Raw genomic sequence first — 24,146 nt, forward strand, 5'->3', positions numbered from 1 at the left:
CAGAGAGGGTTAATGCTGCACTACCTGGGATATGAACCGCTGGCAGAGAGGGTTAATGCTGCACTACCTGGGATATGAGCCGCTGGCAGAGAGGATTAATGCTGCACTACCTGGGATATGAGCCGGTGGCAGAGAGGGTTAATGCTGCACTACCTGGGATATGAGCCGGTGGCAGAGAGGGTTAATGCTGCACTACCTGGGATATGAACCGCTGGCAGAGAGGGTTAATGCTGCACTACCTGGGATATGAGCCGCTGGCAGAGAGGGTTAATGCTGCACTACCAGGGATATGAGCCGCTAGCAGAGAGGGTTAATGCTGCACTACCTGGGATATGAGCCGCTGGCAGAGAGGGTTAATGCTGCACTACCTGGGATATGAACCGCTGGCAGAGAGGGTTAATGCTGCACTACCTGGGATATGAGCCGCTGGCAGAGAGGATTAATGCTGCACTACCTGGGATATGAGCCGGTGGCAGAGAGGGTTAATGCTGCACTACCTGGGATATGAGCCGGTGGCAGAGAGGGTTAATGCTGCACTACCTGGGATATGAGCCGGTGGCAGAGAGGGTTAATGCTGCACTACCTGGGATATGAACCGCTGGCAGAGAGGGTTAATGCTGCACTACCTGGGATATGAGCCGCTGGCAGAGAGGGTTAATGCTGCACTACCAGGGATATGAGCCGCTAGCAGAGAGGGTTAATGCTGCACTACCAGGGATATGAGCCGCTAGCAGAGAGGGTTAATGCTGCACTACCAGGTATATGAGCCGCTGGCAGAGAGGGTTAATGCTGCACTACCAGGGATATGAGCCGGTAGCAGAGAGGGTTAATGCTGCACTACCTGGGATATGAGCGACTAGCAGAGAGGGTTAATGCTGCACTACCTGGGATATGAGCCGGTGGCAGAGAGGGTTAATGCTGCACTACCTGGGATATGAGCTGCTAGCAGAGAGGGTTAATGCTGCACTACCTGGGATATGAGCCGCTGGCAGAAAGGGTTAATGCTGCACTACCTGGGATATGAGCCGCTGGCAGAGAGGGTTAATGCTGCACTACCTGGGATATGAGCCGGTAGCAGAGAGGGTTAATGCTGCACTACCTGGGATATGAGCCGCTGGCAGAGTGGGTTAATGCTGCACTACCTGGGATATCAGCCGCTGGCAGAGAGGGTTAATGCTGCACTACCAGGGATATGAGCCGCTGGCAGAGAGGGTTAATGCTGAACTACCTGGGATATGAGCCACTGGCAGAGAGGGTTAATGCTGCACTACCTGGGATATGAGCCGCTGGCAGAGAGGGTTAATGCTGCACTACCTGGGATATGAGCCGCTGGCAGAGAGGGTTAATGCTGCACTACCTGGGATATGAGCCGCTAGCAGAGAGGGTTAATGCTGCACTACCTGGGATATGAGCCGCTGGCAGAGAGGGTTAATGCTGCACTACCTGGGATATGAGCCGCTGACAGAGAGGGTTAATGCTGCACTACCTGGGATATGAGCCGCTGGCAGAGAGGGTTAATGCTGCACTACCTGGGATATGAACCGCTAGCAGAGAGGGTTAATGCTGCACTACCTGGGATATGAGCCGCTAGCAGAGAGGGTTAATGCTGCACTACCTGGGATATGAGCCGCTGGCAGAGAGGGTTAATGCTGCACTACCTGGGTTATGAGCCGTTGGCAGAGAGGGTTAATGCTGCACTACCTGGGATATGAGCCGGTGGCAGAGAGGGTTAATGCTGCACTACCTGGGATATGAGCCGGTGGCAGAGAGGGTTAATGCTGCACTACCTGGGATATGAGCCGGTGGCAGAGAGGGTTAATGCTGCACTACCTGGGATATGAACCGCTGGCAGAGAGGGTTAATGCTGCACTACCTGGGATATGAGCCGCTGGCAGAGAGGGTTAATGCTGCACTACCTGGGATATGAACCGCTAGCAGAGAGGGTTAATGCTGCACTACCTGGGATATGAGCCGCTGGCAGAGAGGATTAATGCTGCACTACCTGGGATATGAGCCGGTGGCAGAGAGGGTTAATGCTGCACTACCTGGGATATGAGCCGGTGGCAGAGAGGGTTAATGCTGCACTACCTGGGATATGAACCGCTGGCAGAGAGGGTTAATGCTGCACTACCTGGGATATGAGCCGCTGGCAGAGAGGGTTAATGCTGCACTACCAGGGATATGAGCCGCTAGCAGAGAGGGTTAATGCTGCACTACCTGGGATATGAGCCGCTGGCAGAGAGGGTTAATGCTGCACTACCAGGGATATGAGCCGCTAGCAGAGAGGATTAATGCTGCACTACCAGGTATATGAGCCGCTGGCAGAGAGGGTTAATGCTGCACTACCAGGGATATGAGCCGCTAGCAGAGAGGGTTAATTCTGCACTACCTGGGATATGAGCCGCTGGCAGAGAGGGTTAATGCTGCACTACCTGGGATATGAACCGCTAGCAGAGAGGGTTAATGCTGCACTACCTGGGATATGAACCGCTAGCAGAGAGGGTTAATGCTGCACTACCTGGGATATGAGCCGGTAGCAGAGAGGGTTAATGCTGCACTACCTGGGATATGAGCCGTGGCAGAGAGGGTTAATGCTGCACTACCTGGGATATGAGCCGCTGGCAGAGAGGGTTAATGCTGCACTACCTGGGATATGAGCCGCTAGCAGAGAGGGTTAATGCTGCACTACCTGGGATATGAGCCGCTGGCAGAGAGGGTTAATGCTGCACTACCTGGGATATGAACCGCTAGCAGAGAGGGTTAATGCTGCACTACCTGGGATATGAGCCGGTAGCAGAGAGGGTTAATGCTGCACTACCTGGGATATGAGCCGGTGGCAGAGAGGGTTAATGCTGCACTACCTGGGAAATGAGCCGCTAGCAGAGAGGGTTAATGCTGCACTACCTGGGATATGAGCCGGTGGCAGAGAGGGTTAATGCTGCACTACCTGGGATATGAACCGCTAGCAGAGAGGGTTAATGCTGCACTACCTGGGATATGAGCCGCCGGCAGAGAGGGTTAATGCTGCACTACCTGGGATATGAGCCGCTGGCAGAGAGGGTTAATGCTGCACTACCTGGGATATGAGCCGCTGGCAGAGAGGGTTAATGCTGCACTACCTGGGATATGAGCCGCTGGCAGAGAGGGTTAATGCTGCACTACCTGGGATATGAGCCGCTGGCAGAGAGGGTTAATGCTGCACTACCTGGGATATGAGCCGCTGGCAGAGAGGGTTAATGCTGCACTACCTGGTATATGAGCCGGTGGCAGAGAAGGTTAATGCTGCACCACATCGGTTATGAGCCATTGGCAGAGAGGGTTAATGCTGCACTACCTGGGATATGAGCCGCTGGCAGAGAGGGTTAATGCTGCACTACCAGGGATATGAGCCGCTAGCAGAGAGGGTTAATGCTGCACTACCTGGGATATGAGCCGGTGGCAGAGAGGGTTAATGCTGCACTACCTGGGATATGAGCCGCTGGCAGAGAGGGTTAATGCTGCACTACCTGGGATATGAGCCGCTGGCAGAGAGGGTTAATGCTGCACTACCTGGGATATGAACCGCTAGCAGAGAGGGTTAATGCTGCACTACCTGGGATATGAGCCGGTGGCAGAGAGGGTTAATGCTGCACTACCTGGGATATGAGCCGCTGGCAGAGAGGGTTAATGCTGCACTACCTGGGATATGAACCGGTGGCAGAGAGGGTTAATTCTGCACTACCTGGGATATGAGCCGCTGGCAGAGAGGGTTAATGCTGCACTACCAGGGATATGAGCCGCTAGCAGAGAGGGTTAATGCTGCACTACCTGGGATATGAACCGCTAGCAGAGAGGGTTAATGCTGCACTACCTGGGATATGAGCTGGTGGCAGAGAGGGTTAATGCTGCACTACCTGGGATAGGAGCCACTGGCAGAGAGGGTTAATGCTGCACTACCTGGGATATGAGCCGGTGGCAGAGAGGGTTAATTCTGCACTACCTGGGATATGAGCCGCTGGCAGAGAGGGTTAATGCTGAACTACCTGGGATATGAGCCGGTGGCAGAGAGGGTTAATGCTGCACTACATGGGATATGAGCCGGTGGCAGAGAGGGTTAATGCTGCACTACCTGGGATATGAACCGCTAGCAGAGAGGGTTAATGCTGCACTACCTGGGATATGAGCCGCTAGCAGAGAGGGTTAATGCTGCACTACCTGGGATATGAGCCGCTGGCAGAGAGGGTTAATGCTGCACTACCAGGGATATGAACCGCTGGCAGAGAGGGTTAATGCTGCACTACCTGGCATATGAGCCGCTAGCAGAGAGGGTTAATGCTGCACTACCTGGGATATGAGCCGCTGACAGAGTGGGTTAATGCGGAAGGCGCCGGTCACCCCCAGCTGAGGGCCGTGGTCCTGTCACTGCTGCACAGCACAGAGCATTTATCATTGTTAGGGGACCTGTCTGCGCTTTGTTTTCTTTGACTTCCCAGTCACTTCTCATCTGCCGGGTCCTCATCTCTGCCCCCCGTAGTAACTGACAATTACAGATACTCATCTCTGTCCCTCTGAATGAGGACGCCTCGCCTGTGCAGCAAAGCCGGTAATAGGGACTTCATGGGGAAATGTACTAAATGCAGATTTTCTGTGGCGTTGCCGGTGGTAACTAATGGGGTAATAATACAGAATGCAGAACACATGATCAGTATCCCTGATATATAGTAATGTATAAACCTTCTAGTGGGATGGTCGTGTACTGCATAATAACTGGTGAGGAGCCATAACTGCAATGCATTGGGCGGTGCGTTCTTTGTGAGTGTAAGCTCCTGTGGCAAGAATTTTCTTGTCCTCAGAGACAACATTCTGCAGGCAGCTATGGTTCGTACAGAACAAGAAACAGCTGCTGCCAATCAGAGCATTCAGTGGACTATGCCAACCAGTAGCCAATCAGGACATTAGAACAGTAACAGAACTGCACATACAGTATGACTACACCAATCAGTAGCCAATCAGAGCATTAGAACACTCGTGGACGCCAACGATAAGCCAATCAGAACATTAGAACAGTCACATGGTAAGTGTAATAAAGAATTACAGCTATATATCATGTGATACACAGCTATACAGTCGGCATGGCAACATCCCTGTGGTACACAGCTATACAGCCGGCATGGTGACATCACTGTGGTACACAGCTATACAGTCGGCATGGCGACATCCCTGTGGTACACAGCTATACAGTCGGCAAGGCAACATCCCTGTGGTACACAGCTATACAGCCGGCATGGTGACATCACTGTGGTACACAGCTATACATCCGGCATGGCAACATCACTGTGGTACACAGCTATACTGCCGGCATGGTGACATCACTGTGGTACACAGCTATACATCCGGCATGGTGACATCACTGTGGTACACAGCTATACAGCCAGCATGGTGACATCACTGTGGTACACAGCTATACTGCCCGCATGGTGACATCACTGTGGTACACAGCTATACAGCCGGCATGGTGACATCACTGTGGTACACAGCTATACAGTCGGCATGGCAACATCACTGTGGTACACAGCTATACAGAGAGCAGTGCGAAATCATGTGATACACAGCTATACACCCGACACTCTAATATCACTGTGGTACACAGCACAAAGCTGGCATGCTGACATCACTGTGGTACACAGCTATAAAGCCGATATGGTGACATCACTGTGATACACAGCTATACAGCCGGCATGGTGACATCACTGTGGTACACAGCTATACAGCCGGCATGGTGACATCACTGTGGTACACAGCTATATACCCGGCATGGTGACATCACTGTGGTACACAGCTATACACCCGGCATGGTGACATCACTGTGGTACACAGCTATACAGCCAATATGGTGACATCACTGTGGTACACAGCTATACAGCCAATATGGTGACATCACTGTGGTACACAGCTATACTGCCGGCATGGTGACATCACTGTGGTACACAGCTATACAGCCGGCATGGTGACATCACTGTGGTACACAGCTATACAGTCGGCATGGCAACATCACTGTGGTACACAGCTATACAGAGAGCAGTGCGAAATCATGTGATACACAGCTATACACCCGACACTCTAATATCACTGTGGTACACAGCACAAAGCTGGCATGCTGACATCACTGTGGTACACAGCTATACAGCCGATATGGTGACATCACTGTGATACACAGCTATACAGCCGGCATGGTGACATCACTGTGGTACACAGCTATACAGCCGGCATGGTGACATCACTGTGGTACACAGCTATACACCCGGCATGGTGACATCACTGTGGTACACAGCTATACACCCGGCATGGTGACATCACTGTGGTACACAGCAATACAGCCAATATGGTGACATCACTGTGGTACACAGCTATACAGCCAATATGGTGACATCACTGTGGTACACAGCTATACAGCCAATATGGTGACATCACTGTGGTACACATCTATACAGCCGGCATGGTGACATCACTGTGGTACACATCCATACAGCCGGCATGGTGACATCACTGTGGTACACAGCCATACAGCCGGCATGGTGACATCACTGTGGTACACAGCTATACAGCCGGCATGGTGACATCACTGTGGTACACAGCTATACAGCTGGCATGGTGACATCACTGTGGTACACAGCTATACAGCCGGCATGGTGACATCACTGTGGTACACAGCTATACAGCCGGCATGGTGACATCACTGTGTTACACAGCTATACAGCCGGCATGGTGACATCACTGTGGTACACAGCTATACAGTCGGCATGGCAACATCACTGTGGTACACAGCTATACAGAGAGCAGTGCGAAATCATGTGATACACAGCTATACACCCGACACTCTAATATCACTGTGGTACACAGCACAAAGCTGGCATGCTGACATCACTGTGGTACACAGCTATACAGCCGATATGGTGACATCACTGTGATACACAGCTATACAGCCGGCATGGTGACATCACTGTGGTACACAGCTATACAGCCGGCATGGTGACATCACTGTGGTACACAGCTATACACCCGGCATGGTGACATCACTGTGGTACACAGCTATACACCCGGCATGGTGACATCACTGTGGTACACAGCAATACAGCCAATATGGTGACATCACTGTGGTACACAGCTATACAGCCAATATGGTGACATCACTGTGGTACACAGCTATACAGCCAATATGGTGACATCACTGTGGTACACATCTATACAGCCGGCATGGTGACATCACTGTGGTACACATCCATACAGCCGGCATGGTGACATCACTGTGGTACACAGCCATACAGCCGGCATGGTGACATCACTGTGGTACACAGCTATACAGCCGGCATGGTGACATCACTGTGGTACACAGCTATACAGCTGGCATGGTGACATCACTGTGGTACACAGCTATACAGCCGGCATGGTGACATCACTGTGGTACACAGCTATACAGCCGGCATGGTGACATCACTGTGTTACACAGCTATACAGCCGGCATGGTGACATCACTGTGGTACACAGCTATACAGCCGGCATGGTGACATCACTGTGGTACACAGCTATACACCCGGCATGGTGACATCACTGTGGGACACAGCTATACAGCCGGCATGGTGACATCACTGTGGTACACAGCTATACACCCGGCATGGTGACATCACTGTGGTACACAGCTATACACCCGGCATGGTGACATCACTGTGGTACACAGCTATACAGCCAATATGGTGACATCACTGTGGTACACCTATACAGCCAATATGGTGACATCACTGTGGTACACAGCTATACTGCCGGCATGGTGACATCACTGTGGTACACAGCTATACAGCCGGCATGGTGACATCACTGTGGTACACAGCTATACAGTCGGCATGGCAACATCACTGTGGTACACAGCTATACAGAGAGCAGTGCGAAATCATGTGATACACAGCTATACACCCGACACTCTAATATCACTGTGGTACACAGCACAAAGCTGGCATGCTGACATCACTGTGGTACACAGCTATACAGCCGATATGGTGACATCACTGTGATACACAGCTATACAGCCGGCATGGTGACATCACTGTGGTACACAGCTATACAGCCGGCATAGTGACATCACTGTGGTACACAGCTATACAGCTGGCATGGTGACATCACTGTGGTACACAGCTATACAGCCGATATGGTGACATCCCTGTGGTACACAGCTATACAGCCGGCATGGTGACATCACTGTGGTACACAGCTATACAGCCGGCATGGTGACATCACTGTGGTACACAGCTATACAGCCGGCATGGTGATATCACTGTGGTACACAGCTATACAGCCGGCATGGTGACATCACTGTGGTACACAGCTATACAGCCGGCATGGTGACATAACTGTGGTACACAGCTATACAGCCGGCATGGTGACATCACTGTGGTACACAGCTATACAGCCGGCATGGTGATATCACTGTGGTACACAGCTATACAGCCGGCATGGTGACATCACTGTGGTACACAGCTATACTGCCAATATGGTGACATCACTGTGGTACACAGCTATACATCTGGCATGGTGACATCACTGTGGTACACAGCTATACAGCCGGCATGGTGACATCACTGTGGTACACAGCACAAAGCTGGCATGCTGACATCACTGTGGTACACAGCTATACAGCCGGCATGGTGACATCACTGTGGTACACATCTATACAGCCGGCATGGTGACATCACTGTGGTACACAGCTATACAGCCGGCATGGTGACATTACTGTGGTACACAGCTATACAGCCGGCATGGTGACATCACTGTGGTACACAGCTATACAGCCGGCATGGTGACATCACTGTGGTACACAGCTATACACCCGGCATGGTGACATCACTGTGGTACACAGCTATACACCCGGCATGGTGACATCACTGTGGTACACAGCTATACAGCCGGCATGGTGACATCACTGTGGTACACAGCTATACAGCCGGCATGGTGACATCACTGTGGTACACAGCTATACAGCCGGCATGGTGACATCACTGTGGTACACAGCTATACAGCCGGCATAGTGACATCACTGTGGTACACAGCTATACAGCCGGCATGGTGACATCACTGTGGTACACAGCTATACACCCGGCATGGTGACATCACTGTGGTACACAGCTATACAGCCGGCATGGTGACATCACTGTGGTACACAGCTATACAGCCGGCATGGTGACATCACTGTGGTACACAGCTATACAGCCGGCATGGTGACATCACTGTGGTACACAGCTATACAGCCGGCATGGTGACATCACTGTGGTACACAGCTATACACCCGGCATGGTGACATCCCTGTGGTACACAGCTATACAGCCGGCATGGTGACATCACTGTGGTACACAGCTATACAGCCGGCATGGTGACATCACTGTGGTACACAGCTATACACCCGGCATGGTGACATCACTGTGGTACACAGCTATACAGCCGGCATGGTGACATCACTGTGGTACACAGCTATACAGCCGGCATGGTGACATCACTGTGGTACACAGCTATACAGCCGGCATGGTGACATCACTGTGGTACACAGCTATACAGCCGGCATGGTGACATCACTGTGGTACACATCTGTGCTGCTGGTAAATGTGATACACATCTGATGATGACTTGTTTGCAGAGCATGGAGGGTGCTGGGTCACGCTGATGTACTACTGCCCCTCCACCCCACGCCCAGACCAGCAGCCGAGGCACATAAATGAATATAACCGTTTGTGTCATTAGCGGCTGCGAACTGTCACGTTGTGATGAATGGCTGCAATTTGGCATCTGCTTCTGCCTGTCATCCCTGATCAGCCCAGCTCATATCCCCATGGAAGGTGTAGTAGCCCCCTGTATACATTACTGTCACTACACAGGTCAGCGAGTGTGGGCTGTGCGGGGGGAGACCAGCGGCTGTACTGGGCACACAGGGATGGGGGGATAGTCCTGCAGCTGTACTGTGCACACAGGGATGGAGGGGGGGGGATAGTCCTGCAGCTGTACTGGGCACACAGGGATGGGGGGATAGTCCTGCAGCTGTACTGTGCACACAGGGATGGGGGGGGACTAGTCCTGCAGCTGTACTGTGCACACAGGGATAGGGGGGGGGGGAATAGTCCTGCAGCTGTACTGTGCACACAGGGATGGGGGGGGTGGATAGTCCTGCAGCTGTACTGTGCACACAGGGATGGGGGGGGGGATAGTCCTGCAGCTGTACTGGGCACACAGGGATGGGGGGGGGGGATAGTCCTGCAGCTGTACTGGGCACACAGGGATGGGGGGGGATAGTCCTGCAGCTGTACTGGGCACACAGGGATGGGGGGGGGGGGATAGTCCTGCAGCTGTACTGGGCACACAGGGATGGGGGGGGGGGATAATCCTGCAGCTGTACTGTGCACACAGGGATGGGGAGACTAGTCCTGCAGCTGTACTGTGCACACAGGGTTGGGGGGAGTAGTCCTGCAGCTGTACTGTGCACACAGGGATGGGGGGGGGGGGGGACCAGACCTGCAGCTGTACTGTGCACAAAGGGATGGGGGGGGGGGGAGAACCAGTCCTGCAGCTGTACTGTGCACACAGGGATGGGGGGACTAGACCTGCAGCTGTACTGTGCACACAGGGGTGGGGGGACTAGTCCTGCAGCTGTACTGTGCACACAGGGATGGGGGGGGGGATAATCCTGCAGCTGTACTGTGCACACAGGGATGGGGGGACTAGTCCTTCAGCTGTACTGTGCACACAGGGATGGGGGGGGGGGGATAGTCCTGCAGCTGTACTGTGCACACAGGGATGGGGGGGGGACTAGTCCTGCAGCTGTACTGGGCACACAGGGATGGGGGGATAGTCCTGCAGCTGTACTGTGCACACAGGGATGGGGGGGGGGATAGTCCTGCAGCTGTACTGTGCACACAGGGATGGGGAGACTAGTCCTGCAGCAGTACTGTGCACACAGGGATGGGGGGGGGGGGCAGACCTGCAGCTGTACTGTGCACACAGAGATGGGGGGACTAGTCCTGCAGCAGTACTGTGCACACAGGGATGGGGGGGGGGGGGCAGACCAGCGGCTGTACTGGGCACACAGGGATGGGGGGATAGTCCTGCAGCTGTACTGTGCACACAGGGATGGGGGGGGGGGGGATAGTCCTGCAGCTGTACTGTGCACACAGGGATGGGGGGGATAGTCCTGCAGCTGTACTGTGCACACAGGGATGGAGGGGGACTAGTCCTGCAGCTGTACTGTGCACACAGGGATGGGGGGACTAGACCTGCAGCTGTACTGTGCACACAGGGGTGGGGGGACTAGTCCTGCAGCTGTACTGTGCACACAGGGATGGGGGGGGGGTAGTCCTGCAGCTGTACTGTGCACACAGGGATGGGGGGACTACTCCTTCAGCTGTACTGTGCACACAGGGATGGGGGGGGGGGGAATAGTCCTGCAGCTGTACTGTGCACACAGGGATGGGGAGACTAGTCCTGCAGCTGTACTGTGCACACAGGGATGGGGGGACTAGTCCTGCAGCTGTACTGTGCACACAGGGATGGGGGGATAGTCCTGAAGCTGTACTGTGCACACAGGGATGGGGGGGATAGTCCTGAAGCTGTACTGTGCACACAGGGATAGGGGGTTCAGTCCTGCAGCTGTACTGTGCACACAGAGATGGGGGGGGGGTAGTCCTGCAGCTGTACTGTGCACACAGGGATGGGGGGGGGGGTAGTCCTGCAGCTGTACTGTGCACACAGGGATGGGGGGACTACTCCTTCAGCTGTACTGTGCACACAGGGATGGGGGGTACTAGGCCTGCAGCTGTACTGTGCACACAGGGATGGGGGGGGGGGACCAGACCTGCAGCTGTACTGTGCACACAGAGATGGAGGGGGACTAGTCCTGCAGCTGTACTGTGCACACAGGGGTGGAGGGGGACTAGTCCTGCAGCTGCACTGTGCACACAGGGATGGGGGGACTAGACCTGCAGCTGTACTGTGCACACAGGGATGGGGGGGGGGGACCAGACCTGCAGCTGTACCGTGCACCCAGAGATGGAGGGGGACTAGTCCTGCAGCTGTACTGTGCACACAGGGATGGGGGGACTAGTCCTTCAGCTGTACTGTGCACACAGGGATGGGGGGTAATAGGCCTGCAGCTGTACTGTGCACACAGGGATGCGGGGACTAGACCTGCAGCTGTACTGTGCACACAGGGATGGGGGGACGACTAGTCCTGCAGCTGTACTGTGCACACAGGGATGGGGGGACTAGACCTGCAGCTGTACTGTGCACACAGGGGTGGGGGGACTAGACCTGCAGCTGTACTGTGCACACAGGGATGGAGGGGGACTAGACCTGCAGCTGTACTGTGCACACAGGGATGGGGGGACTAGACCTGCAGCTGTACTGTGCACACAGGGATGGGGGGGACCAGACCTGCAGCTGTACTGTGCACACAGGGATGGGGGGGGGGACTAGGCCTGCAGCTGTACTGTGCACACAGGGGGGGAAGGGGACTAGGCCTGCAGCTGTACTGTGCACACAGGGATTGGGGGGGGGGGGCAAGGCCTGCAGCTGTACTGGACACACAGGGATGGGGGGGGATAGTCCTGCAGCTGTACTGTGTGCACACAGGGTTGGGGGGACTAGTCCTTCAGCTGTACTGTGCACACATGGATGGGGGGACTAGGCCTGCAGCTGTACTGTGCACACAGGGATGGGGGGGGGGACTAGGCCTGCAGCTGTACTGTGCACACAGGGGTGGAAGGAGACTAGGCCTGCAGCTGTACTGTGCACACAGGGGTGGAAAGGGACTAGGCCTGCAGCTGTACTGTGCACACCGGGGTGGAGGGGGACTAGTCCTGCAGCTGTACTGTGCACACAGGGGTGGAAGGGGACTAGTCCTGCAGCTGTACTGTGCACACCGGGGTGGAGGGGGACTAGTCCTGCAGCTGTACTGTGCACACAGGGGTGGAAGGGGACTAGTCCTGCAGCTGTACTGTGCACACCGGGGTGGAGGGGGACTAGTCCTGCAGCTGTACTGTGCACACAGGGGTGGAAAGGGACTAGGCCTGCAGCTGTACTGTGCACACCGGGGTGGAGGGGGACTAGTCCTGCAGCTGTACTGTGCACACAGGGGTGGAAGGGGACTAGTCCTGCAGCTGTACTGTGCACACCGGGGTGGAGGGGGACTAGTCCTGCAGCTGTACTGTGCACACAGGGGTGGAAGGGGACTAGTCCTGCAGCTGTACTGTGCACACCGGGGTGGAGGGGGACTAGTCCTGCAGCTGTACTGTGCACACAGGGGTGGAAGGGGACTAGGCCTGTAGCTGTACTGTGCACACAGGGGTGGAGGGGGACTAGTCCTGCAGCTGTACTGTGCACACAGGGGTGGAAGGGGACTAGGCCTGTAGCTGTACTGTGCACACAGGGGTGGAGGGGGACTAGTCCTGCAGCTGTACTGTGTACACAGGGATGGAGGGGGACTAGTCCTGCAGCTGTACTGTGCACACAGGGATGGGGGGACTAGACCTGCAGCTGTACTGTGCACACAGGGATGGGGGCAGAATAGAATCACAGCACACGTGTCACATAGTATGGGTAGGTGGGTACTGTATATACAGTAAGGTTCCTAGCAGTTGTGCTTGGGGCCACACGACCCTGACACTGAAGGGCGTATTACCTTTGGTAGTCTTTCAGGATCACCTGGATGCCTCGGAACCACCTTCTGCAGTCTCTGAAATCCATAGTCTATTGTGGGCTCATTTAAAGCTGTGATAATAGATAAGATTAGGGTTAGGGCCATTAGTCACACAAGGTAAGAAGATAAAGGTGCAGCAAGTGTGCAATGCTACATGATGGGGTGATGTCTCCCCGAGACCAGTCATAGTGTGATCTGCGGGTACAGCCCCCAACTGGCCACAGACATGTACACAGCAGCTGTGCCAAACACAGGACAACGGAGACCATGTACACAGCAGCTGTGCCAAACAGAGGACAATGGAGACATGTACACAGCAGCTGTGCCAAACAGAGGACAACGGAAACATGTACACAGCAGCTGTGCCAAACACAGGACAACGGAGACCATGTAAACAGCAGCTGTGCCAAACAGAGGAAAAACGGAATCATGTGCACAGCAGCTGTGCCAAATAGAGGACAACAGAGACATGTACACAGCAGCTGTGCCAAACACAGGACAACGGAAACATGTACACAGCAGCTGTGCCAAACAGAGGACAACGGAGACCATGTACACAGCAGCTGTGCCAAACAGAGGACAACGGAGACCATATACACAGCAGATGTGCCAAACACAGGACAACGGAGACATGTACACAGCAGATGTGAAAAACAGAGGACAATGGAGACATGTAACAGCAGCTGTGCAAAACAGAGGACAACAGAGACATGTACACAGCAGATGTGCCAAACACAGGACAACGGAGACATGTACACAGCAGATGTGCCAAACACAGGACAACTGAGACATGTACACAGCAGCTGTGCCAAACACAGGACAAAGGAGACATGTACACAGCAGCTGTGCCAAACAGGACAACGGAGACATGTACACAGCAGCTGTGCCAAACACAGAACAACGGAGACATGTACACTGGAGAGCTAGCAAGGGCTGAGGTGTAGGGAACACAGGTAGGCAGCACTCAGACATAGGAAACACCGGTAGGCAGCACTTAGACATAGGGAACACATGTAGGTAGCACTTAGACATAGGGAACACAGGTAGGCAGTACTTAGACATAGGAAACACCGGTAGGCAGCACTTAGACATAGGGAACACATGTAGGTAGCACTTAGACATAGGGAACACAGGTAGATGACACTTAGATGTAGTAGGGCACACAGGTAGGCAGCACTCAGACATAGGGAACACAAGTAGACGACACTTAGATGTAGGGCATACAGGTAGGCAGCAGTTAGATGTAGGGCACACAGGTAGGCAGCAGTTAGATGTAGGGCACACAGGTAGGCAGCAGTTAGATGTAGGGCACACAGGTAGGCAGCACTCAGACATAGGGAACACAGGTAGGCAGCAGTTAGATGTGGGGAACATATGTAGGCAGCATTTGGCTATATCTCATATAAAAGTAATATTTATATGCCTTGGACTTCCTGTGCCTGTGTCTCCCAGTGCAGTAGGATAGCAGTACATGTGTTTTCCGCACTCTGCTTCCTGTGTCTGGCTCCCAGTGCACTAGGATAGCAGTACATGTGTTTTCTGCACTCTGCTTCCTGTGTCTGGCTCCCAGTGCACTAGGATAGCAGTGCATGTGTTTTCCGCACTCTGCTTCCTGTGTCTGGCTCCCAGTACACTAGGATAGGACATATAGGATAGCAGTGCATGAGTTTCCGCGCTCTGCCTCCTGTGTCTGGCTCCCATTGCACTAGGATAGCAGTACATGTGTTTTCCGCACTCTGCTTCCTGTGTCTGGCTCCCAGTACACTAGGATAGGAGTGCGCGTGTTTCCGCACTCTGCTTCCTGTGTCTGGCTCCCAGTGCAGTAGGATAGGAGTGCGTGTGTTCTCCGTGCTCTGCTTCCTGTGTCTGGCTCCCAGTGCACTAGGATAGCAGTGCATGTGTTTCCGCACTCTGCCTCCTGTGTCTGGCTCCCAGTACACTAGGATAGGAGTGCGAGTGTTTCCGCACTCTGCTTCCTGTGTCTGGCTCCCAGTACACTAGGATAGGAGTGCGAGTGTTTCCGCACTCTGCTTCCTGTGTCTGGCTCCCAGTACACTAGGATAGGAGTGCGCGTGTTTCCGCACTCTGCTTCCTGTGTCTGGCTCCCAGTACACTAGGATAGGAGTGCGCGTGTTTCCGCACTCTGCTTCCTGTGTCTGGCTCCCAGTACACTAGGATAGGAGTGCGCGTGTTTCCGCACTCTGCCTCCTGTGTCTGGCTCCCAGTGCACTAGGATAGGAGTGCGTGTGTTCTCCATGCTCTGCTTCCTGTGTCTGGCTCCCAGTACACTAGGATAGGAGTGCGCGTGTTTCCGCACTCTGCCTCCTGTGTCTGGCTCCCAGTGCACTAGGATAGCAGTGCATGTGTTTCCGCACTCTGCTTCCTGTGTCTGGCTCCCAGTGCAGTAGGATAGCAGTACATGTGTTTTCCGCACTCTGCTTCCTGTGTCTGGCTCCCAGTACACTAGGATAGGAGTGCGCGTGTTTCCGCACTCTGCTTCCTGTGTCTGGCTCCCAGTGCAGTAGGATAGCAGTACATGTGTTTCCACGCACTGCTTCCTGTGTCTGGCTCCCAGTGCACTAGGATAGCAGTGCATGTGTTTTCCGCACTCTGCTTCCTGTGTCTGGCTCCCAGTACACTAGGATAGCAGTTTTCCGCACTCTGCTTCCTGTGTCTGGCTCCCAGTACACTAGGATAGCAGTGCATGTGTTTTCCGCACTCTGCTTCCTGTGTCTGGCTCCCAGTACACTAGGATAGGGCATATAGGATAGCAGTGCATGAGTTTCCGCGCTCTGCCTTCTGTGTCTGGCTCCCAGTGCACTAGGATAGGAGTGCGCGTGTTTCCGCACTCTGCCTCCTGTGTCTGGCTCCCAGTGCACTAGGATAGGAGTGCGCGTGTTTCCGCGCTCTGCTTCCTGTGTCTGGCTCCCAGTGCACTAGGATAGCAGTGCATGTGTTTCCGCACTCTGCTTCCTGTGTCTGGCTCCCAGTACACTAGGATAGGAGTGCGCGTGTTTCCGCACTCTGCTTCCTGTGTCTGGCTCCCAGTGCACTAGGATAGCAGTGCATGTGTTTCCGCACTCTGCTTCCTGTGTCTGGCTCCCAGTACACTAGGATAAGAGTGCGCGTGTTTCTGCACTCTGCTTCCTGTGTCTGGCTCCCAGTGCAGTAGGATAGCAGTACATGTGTTTCCGCACTCTGCTTCCTGTGTCTGGCTCCCAGTGCACTAGGATAGAAGTGCGAGTGTTTCCGCACTCTGCTTCCTGTGTCTGGCTCCCAGTACACTAGGATAGGAGTGCGAGTGTTTCCGCACTCTGCTTCCTGTGTCTGGCTCCCAGTACACTAGGATAGGAGTGCGCGTGTTTCCGCACTCTGCTTCCTGTGTCTGGCTCCCAGTGAACTAGGATAGGAGTGCGCGTGTTCTCCGTGCTCTGCTTCCTGTGTCTGGCTCTCAGTACACTAGGATAGCAGTGCGCGTGTTTCCGCACTCTGCCTCCTGTGTCTGGCTCCCAGTGCACTAGGATAGGAGTGCGCGTGTTCTCCGTGCTCTGCTTCCTGTGTCTGGCTCTCAGTACACTAGGATAGCAGTGCGCGTGTTTCCGCACTCTGCCTCCTGTGTCTGGCGCCCAGTACACTAGGATAGGAGTGCACGTGTTTCCGCACTCTGCTTCCTGTGTCTGGCTCCCAGTACACTAGGATAGGAGTGCGTGTGTTCTCCGTGCTCTGCTTCCTGTGTCTGGCTCCCAGTACACTAGGATAGGAGTGCGCGTGTTTCCGCACTCTGCCTCCTGTGTCTGGCTCCCAGTGCACTAGGATAGGAGTGCGCGTGTTTCCGCACTCTGCTTCCTGTGTCTGGCTCCCAGTGCACTAGGATAGGAGTGCGCGTGTTTCCGCACTCTGCTTCCTGTGTCTGGCTCCCAGTGCACTAGGATAGGAGTGCGCGTGTTTCCGCACTCTGCTTCCTGTGTCTGGCTCCCAGTACACTAGGATAGGAGTGCGCGTGTTTCCGCACTCTGCTTCCTGTGTCTGGCTCCCAGTGCACTAGGATAGGAGTGCGCGTGTTTCCGCACTCTGCTTCCTGTGTCTGGCTCCCAGTGCACTAGGATAGGAGTGCGCGTGTTTCCGCACTCTGCCTCCTGTGTCTGGCTCCCAGTACACTAGGATAGGAGTGCGCGTGTTTCCGCACTCTGCTTCCTGTGTCTGGCTCTCAGTGCACTAGGATAGGAGTGCGCGTGTTTCCGCACTCTGCTTCCTGTGTCTGGCTCCCAGTACACTAGGATAGGAGTGCGCGTGTTTCCGCACTCTGCTTCCTGTGTCTGGCTCCCAGTGAACTAGGATAGGAGTGCGCGTGTTTCCGCACTCTGCTTCCTGTGTCTGGCTCCCAGTACACTAGGATAGGAGTGCGCGTGTTTCCGCACTCTGCCTCCTGTGTCTGGCTCCCAGTGCACTAGGATAGGAGTGCGCGTGTTCTCCGTGCTCTGCTTCCTGTGTCTGGCTCTCAGTACACTAGGATAGGAGTGCGCGTGTTTCCGCACTCTGCCTCCTGTGTCTGGCTCCCAGTGCACTAGGATAGGAGTGCGCGTGTTCTCCGTGCTCTGCTTCCTGTGTCTGGCTCCCAGTGCACTAGGATAAGAGTGCGCGTGTTCTCCGTGCTCTGCTTCCTGTGTCTGGCTCCCAGTGCACTAGGATAGGAGTGCGCGTGTTTCCGCACTCTGCCTCCTGTGTCTGGCGCCCAGTACACTAGGATAGGAGTGCACGTGTTTCCGCACTCTGCTTCCTGTGTCTGGCTCCCAGTACACTAGGATAGGAGTGCGCGTGTTTCCGCACTCTGCTTCCTGTGTCTGGCTCCCAGTGCACTAGGATAGCAGTGCGTGTGTTTCCGCACTCTGCTTCCTGTGTCTGGCTTCCAGTGCACTAGGATAGGAGTGCGTGTGTTTCCGCACTCTGCTTCCTGTGTCTGGCTCCCAGTACACTAGGATAGGAGTGCGCGTGTTTCCGCACTCTGCTTCCTGTGTCTGGCTCCCAGTACACTAGGATAGGAGTGCGTGTGTTTCCGCACTCTGCTTCCTGTGTCTGGCTCCCAGTACACTAGGATAGGAGTGCGCGTGTTTCCGCACTCTGCTTCCTGTGTCTGGCTCCCAGTACACTAGGATAGGAGTGCGTGTGTTCTCCGTGCTCTGCTTCCTGTGTCATACCCTCCAACATTTTTAGGGCAGAAATCGGTACACATTCGGAAAGGGGGCGTGGCCATGGATAAAGGGGCGTGGTCACGCCCTCTTTCCGAATGTATACTGGGCATTTTTTTAGATATATGTATGCAGGAGAAGAGAGAGAGGGGGGGGCAAGCCATGTTGGAGGGTATGCAGTCAGACAGTCACAGTGTGCAGAAAGGTGGAATATGGCTCACAGAGACAGTCTCTGGATGGTCTGGATGATCAGTCTGTCTGTAGCTTGTCATCTCATATTACTAGTTACACTTGTGACTTACTGGTGCGCTGAGCTCCAGGTCCAGGGTCTCACACTCAAGTCTCCAGGATATCCCCTCCTCATGCGCACCCCGGCTCGAGTCTGGCAGCCACACCGCGCTACTGATGCCGGCCTGCTTGCCTCTGCCTCACTGTCCTTTCACGCCCTGAGTCTGCGCATGCGCAGACAGTGAGGCAGGGCAGTACAGACGTCTCCCATCCATCCTCTGAGCACCAGACTGTGCGCAGGGTGCGGCGCTGGTGCGGCAGTGACGTCATGCAATGCCCGCCGGCGCCGCAAGGGACACTTGGGAGCCGGAACCAGGAGGGGAGAGCCGGGCACCAGGAGAAAACAATTAAAAAATCGGTAATTCGGTACAAAATTATTTTGCCGGTACAGTACTGTTAAAAAACGGTACTGTACCGGCAAAATCGGTACAGTTGGAGGGTATGCTGTGTCTGGCTCCCAGTGCACTAGGATAGGAGTGCGCGTGTTTCCGCACTCTGCTTCCTGTGTCTGGCTCCCAGTGCACTAGGATAGGAGTGCGCGTGTTTCCGCACTCTGCTTCCTGTGTCTGGCGCCCAGTACACTAGGATAGGAGTGCGCGTGTTTCCGCACTCTGCCTCCTGTGTCTGGCTCCCAGTGCACTAGGATAGGAGTGCGCGTGTTTCCGCACTCTGCTTCCTGTGTCTGGCTCCCAGTACACTAGGATAGGAGTGCGCGTGTTTCCATGCTCTGCTTCCTGTGTCTGGCTCCCAGTACACTAGGATAGGAGTGCGCGTGTTTCTGCACTCTGCCTCCTGTGTCTGGCTCCCAGTACACTAGGATAGGAGTGCGCGTGTTCTCCGTGCTCTGCTTCCTGTGTCTGGCTCCCAGTACACTAGGATAAGAGTGCGCGTGTTCTCCGTGCTCTGCTTCCTGTGTCTGGCTCCCAGTACACTAGGATAGGAGTGCGCGTATTTCCGCACTCTGCTTCCTGTGTCTGGCTCCCAGTACACTAGGATAGGAGTGCGCGTATTTCCGCACTCTGCTTCCTGTGTCTGGCTCCCAGTACACTAGGATAGCAGTGCATGTGTTTCCGCACTCTGCTTCCTGTGTCTGGCTCCCAGTGCACTAGGATAGGAGTGCGCGTGTTTCCGCACTCTGCCTCCTGTGTCTGGCTCCCAGTGCACTAGGATAGGAGTGCGCGTGTTCTCCGTGCTCTGCTTCCTGTGTCTGGCTCTCAGTACACTAGGATAGGAGTGCGCGTGTTTCCGCACTCTGCCTCCTGTGTCTGGCTCCCAGTGCACTAGGATAGGAGTGCGCGTGTTCTCCGTGCTCTGCTTCCTGTGTCTGGCTCCCAGTGCACTAGGATAAGAGTGCGCGTGTTCTCCGTGCTCTGCTTCCTGTGTCTGGCTCCCAGTGCACTAGGATAGGAGTGCGCGTGTTTCCGCACTCTGCCTCCTGTGTCTGGCGCCCAGTACACTAGGATAGGAGTGCACGTGTTTCCGCACTCTGCTTCCTGTGTCTGGCTCCCAGTACACTAGGATAGGAGTGCGCGTGTTTCCGCACTCTGCTTCCTGTGTCTGGCTCCCAGTGCAGTAGGATAGCAGTGCATGTGTTTTCCGCACTCTGCTTCCTGTGTCTGGCTCCCAGTGCACTAGGATAGGAGTGCGCGTGTTTCCGCACTCTGCTTCCTGTGTCTGGCTCCCAGTACACTAGGATAGGAGTGCGCGTGTTTCCATGCTCTGCTTCCTGTGTCTGGCTCCCAGTACACTAGGATAGGAGTGCGCGTGTTTCCGCACTCTGCTTCCTGTGTCTGGCTCCCAGTACACTAGGATAGGAGTGCACGTGTTTCCGCACTCTGCTTCCTGTGTCTGGCTCCCAGTGCACTAGGATAGGAGTGCGCGTGTTTCCGCACTCTGCCTCCTGTGTCTGGCTCCCAGTGCACTAGGATAGCAGTGCGTGTGTTTCCGCACTCTGCTTCCTGTGTCTGGCTTCCAGTGCACTAGGATAGGAGTGCGTGTGTTTCCGCACTCTGCTTCCTGTGTCTGGCTCCCAGTACACTAGGATAGGAGTGCGCGTGTTTCCGCACTCTGCTTCCTGTGTCTGGCTCCCAGTACACTAGGATAGGAGTGCGTGTGTTTCCGCACTCTGCTTCCTGTGTCTGGCTCCCAGTACACTAGGATAGGAGTGCGCGTGTTTCCGCACTCTGCTTCCTGTGTCTGGCTCCCAGTACACTAGGATAGGAGTGCGTGTGTTCTCCGTGCTCTGCTTCCTGTGTCATACCCTCCAACATTTTTAGGGCAGAAATCGGTACACATTCGGAAAGGGGGCGTGGCCATGGATAAAGGGGCGTGGTCACGCCCTCTTTCCGAATGTATACTGGGCATTTTTTTAGATATATGTATGCAGGAGAAGAGAGAGAGGGGGGGGCAAGCCATGTTGGAGGGTATGCAGTCAGACAGTCACAGTGTGCAGAAAGGTGGAATATGGCTCACAGAGACAGTCTCTGGATGGTCTGGATGATCAGTCTGTCTGTAGCTTGTCATCTCATATTACTAGTTACACTTGTGACTTACTGGTGCGCTGAGCTCCAGGTCCAGGGTCTCACACTCAAGTCTCCAGGATATCCCCTCCTCATGCGCACCCCGGCTCGAGTCTGGCAGCCACACCGCGCTACTGATGCCGGCCTGCTTGCCTCTGCCTCACTGTCCTTTCACGCCCTGAGTCTGCGCATGCGCAGACAGTGAGGCAGGGCAGTACAGACGTCTCCCATCCATCCTCTGAGCACCAGACTGTGCGCAGGGTGCGGCGCTGGTGCGGCAGTGACGTCATGCAATGCCCGCCGGCGCCGCAAGGGACACTTGGGAGCCGGAACCAGGAGGGGAGAGCCGGGCACCAGGAGAAAACAATTAAAAAATCGGTAATTCGGTACAAAATTATTTTGCCGGTACAGTACTGTTAAAAAACGGTACTGTACCGGCAAAATCGGTACAGTTGGAGGGTATGCTGTGTCTGGCTCCCAGTGCACTAGGATAGGAGTGCGCGTGTTTCCGCACTCTGCTTCCTGTGTCTGGCTCCCAGTGCACTAGGATAGGAGTGCGCGTGTTTCCGCACTCTGCTTCCTGTGTCTGGCTCCCAGTACACTAGGATAGGAGTGCGCGTGTTTCCGCACCCTGCTTCCTGTGTCTGGCTTCCAGTACACTAGGATAGGAGTGCGCGTGTTTCCGCACTCTGCCTCCTGTGTCTGGCTCCCAGTGCACTAGGATAGGAGTGCGCGTGTTTCCCGCACTCTGCTTCCTGTGTCTGGCTCCCAGTACACTAGGATAGGAGTGCGCGTGTTTCTGCACTCTGCCTCCTGTGTCTGGCTCCCAGTACACTAGGATAGGAGTGCGCGTGTTCTCCGTGCTCTGCTTCCTGTGTCTGGCTCCCAGTACACTAGGATAGGAGTGCGCGTGTTTCCGCACTCTGCTTCCTGTGTCTGGCTCCCAGTACACTAGGATAGGAGTGCGCGTGTTTCCGCACTCTGCCTCCTGTGTCTGGCTCCCAGTACACTAGGATAGGAGTGCGCGTGTTTCCGCACTCTGCTTCCTGTGTCTGGCTCCCAGTACACTAGGATAGCAGTGCGCGTGTTTCCATGCTCTGCTTCCTGTGTCTGGCTCCCAGTACACTAGGATAGGAGTGCGCGTGTTTCTGCACTCTGCCTCCTGTGTCTGGCTCCCAGTACACTAGGATAGGAGTGCGCGTGTTCTCCGTGCTCTGCTTCCTGTGTCTGGCTCCCAGTACACTAGGATAGGAGTGCGCGTGTTTCCGCACTCTGCCTCCTGTGTCTGGCTCCCAGTACACTAGGATAGGAGTGCGCGTGTTCTCCGTGCTCTGCTTCCTGTGTCTGGCTCCCAGTACACTAGGATAGGAGTGCGCGTGTTTCCGCACTCTGCTTCCTGTGTCTGGCTCCCAGTACACTAGGATAGGAGTGCGCGTGTTTCTGCACTCTGCCTCCTGTGTCTGGCTCCCAGTACACTAGGATAGGAGTGCACGTGTTTCCGCACTCTGCTTCCTGTGTCTGGCTCCCAGTACACTAGGATAGCAGTGCATGAGTTTCCGCGCTCTGCCTCCTGTGTCTGGCTCCCAGTACACTAGGATAGGAGTGCACGTGTTCTCCGTGCTCTGCTTTCTGCGTCTGGCTCCCAGTACACTAGGATAGGAGTGCGCGTATTTCCGCACTCTGCTTCCTGTGTCTGGCTCCCAGTACACTAGGATAGGAGTGCGCGTATTTCCGCACTCTGCTTCCTGTGTCTGGCTCCCAGTACACTAGGATAGCAGTGCATGTGTTTCCGCACTCTGCTTCCTGTGTCTGGCTCCCAGTGCACTAGGATAGGAGTGCGCGTGTTTCCGCACTCTGCCTCCTGTGTCTGGCTCCCAGTGCACTAGGATATCATTGAGGATAAGGCCCCTCCCCAGGGCTCTGTCATTAACCCCCCAGGCGCCAGATCAGGCCACACTGAGCATATAATTGCCGCTCACCCCTCCTTCCTGATATCATTACTGTGTGATATCTTTTCCCAGCACATGATCAATAAGCCTTTTCCTTCTCGGCAATGCATGAGTAATGGTATAATGATATCCCAGAGGTAGGGGGGGGAGCGTCTTATCCTGACCTCTGACCTACACCCCCTCCCTAACATGTCACCTCCTCCTACTAGCCCAGGATGAAGATAGATGACCTGGTTTAGGCCTGAGAGCGGCATCGCTCTCTGTCATCTGTCTGCATCACCCCAGCACACACTAATACGGGGAGAGAGTAACTATACGGCATGACAAGCTGCACACCTGGGGTACCACCGCCTATACCTGTGGTTGTAAGCCTCAGTCCTCAGGACCCCCACACAGCTCACGTTTTCCAGGTCACCCTGCATATTTATTCACTGACACGTTTTAAATGATCCACAGGTGGAGCTAATTATTCCACCTGTGATTCTGTGAGGAAAACGTG

The 24,146-nt window shown here is 54.7% G+C and overlaps 1 protein-coding gene across 4 annotated transcripts in view; it reads right to left on the minus strand.

The window, feature by feature from the left end:
- LOC146058941 (transcription factor COE3-like) overlaps nucleotides 1-24,146 on the minus strand; it is a 169,324-nt gene that overhangs the window by 22,020 nt on the left and 123,158 nt on the right. For all 4 annotated transcript variants that reach the window (XM_083171306.1, XM_083171236.1, XM_083171191.1 and 1 more), the window contains exon 11: nucleotides 13,688-13,776. In XM_083171306.1, the coding sequence (XP_083027432.1) occupies nucleotides 13,688-13,776 (89 nt within the window). The remainder of the gene's footprint in view (nucleotides 1-13,687; nucleotides 13,777-24,146) is intronic.

The sequence above is a fragment of the Crinia signifera genome, chromosome 1 (assembly GCF_055691185.1).
Source record: "Crinia signifera chromosome 1, ASM5569118v1, whole genome shotgun sequence".
Classification (NCBI taxonomy): domain Eukaryota; kingdom Metazoa; phylum Chordata; class Amphibia; order Anura; family Myobatrachidae; genus Crinia; species Crinia signifera.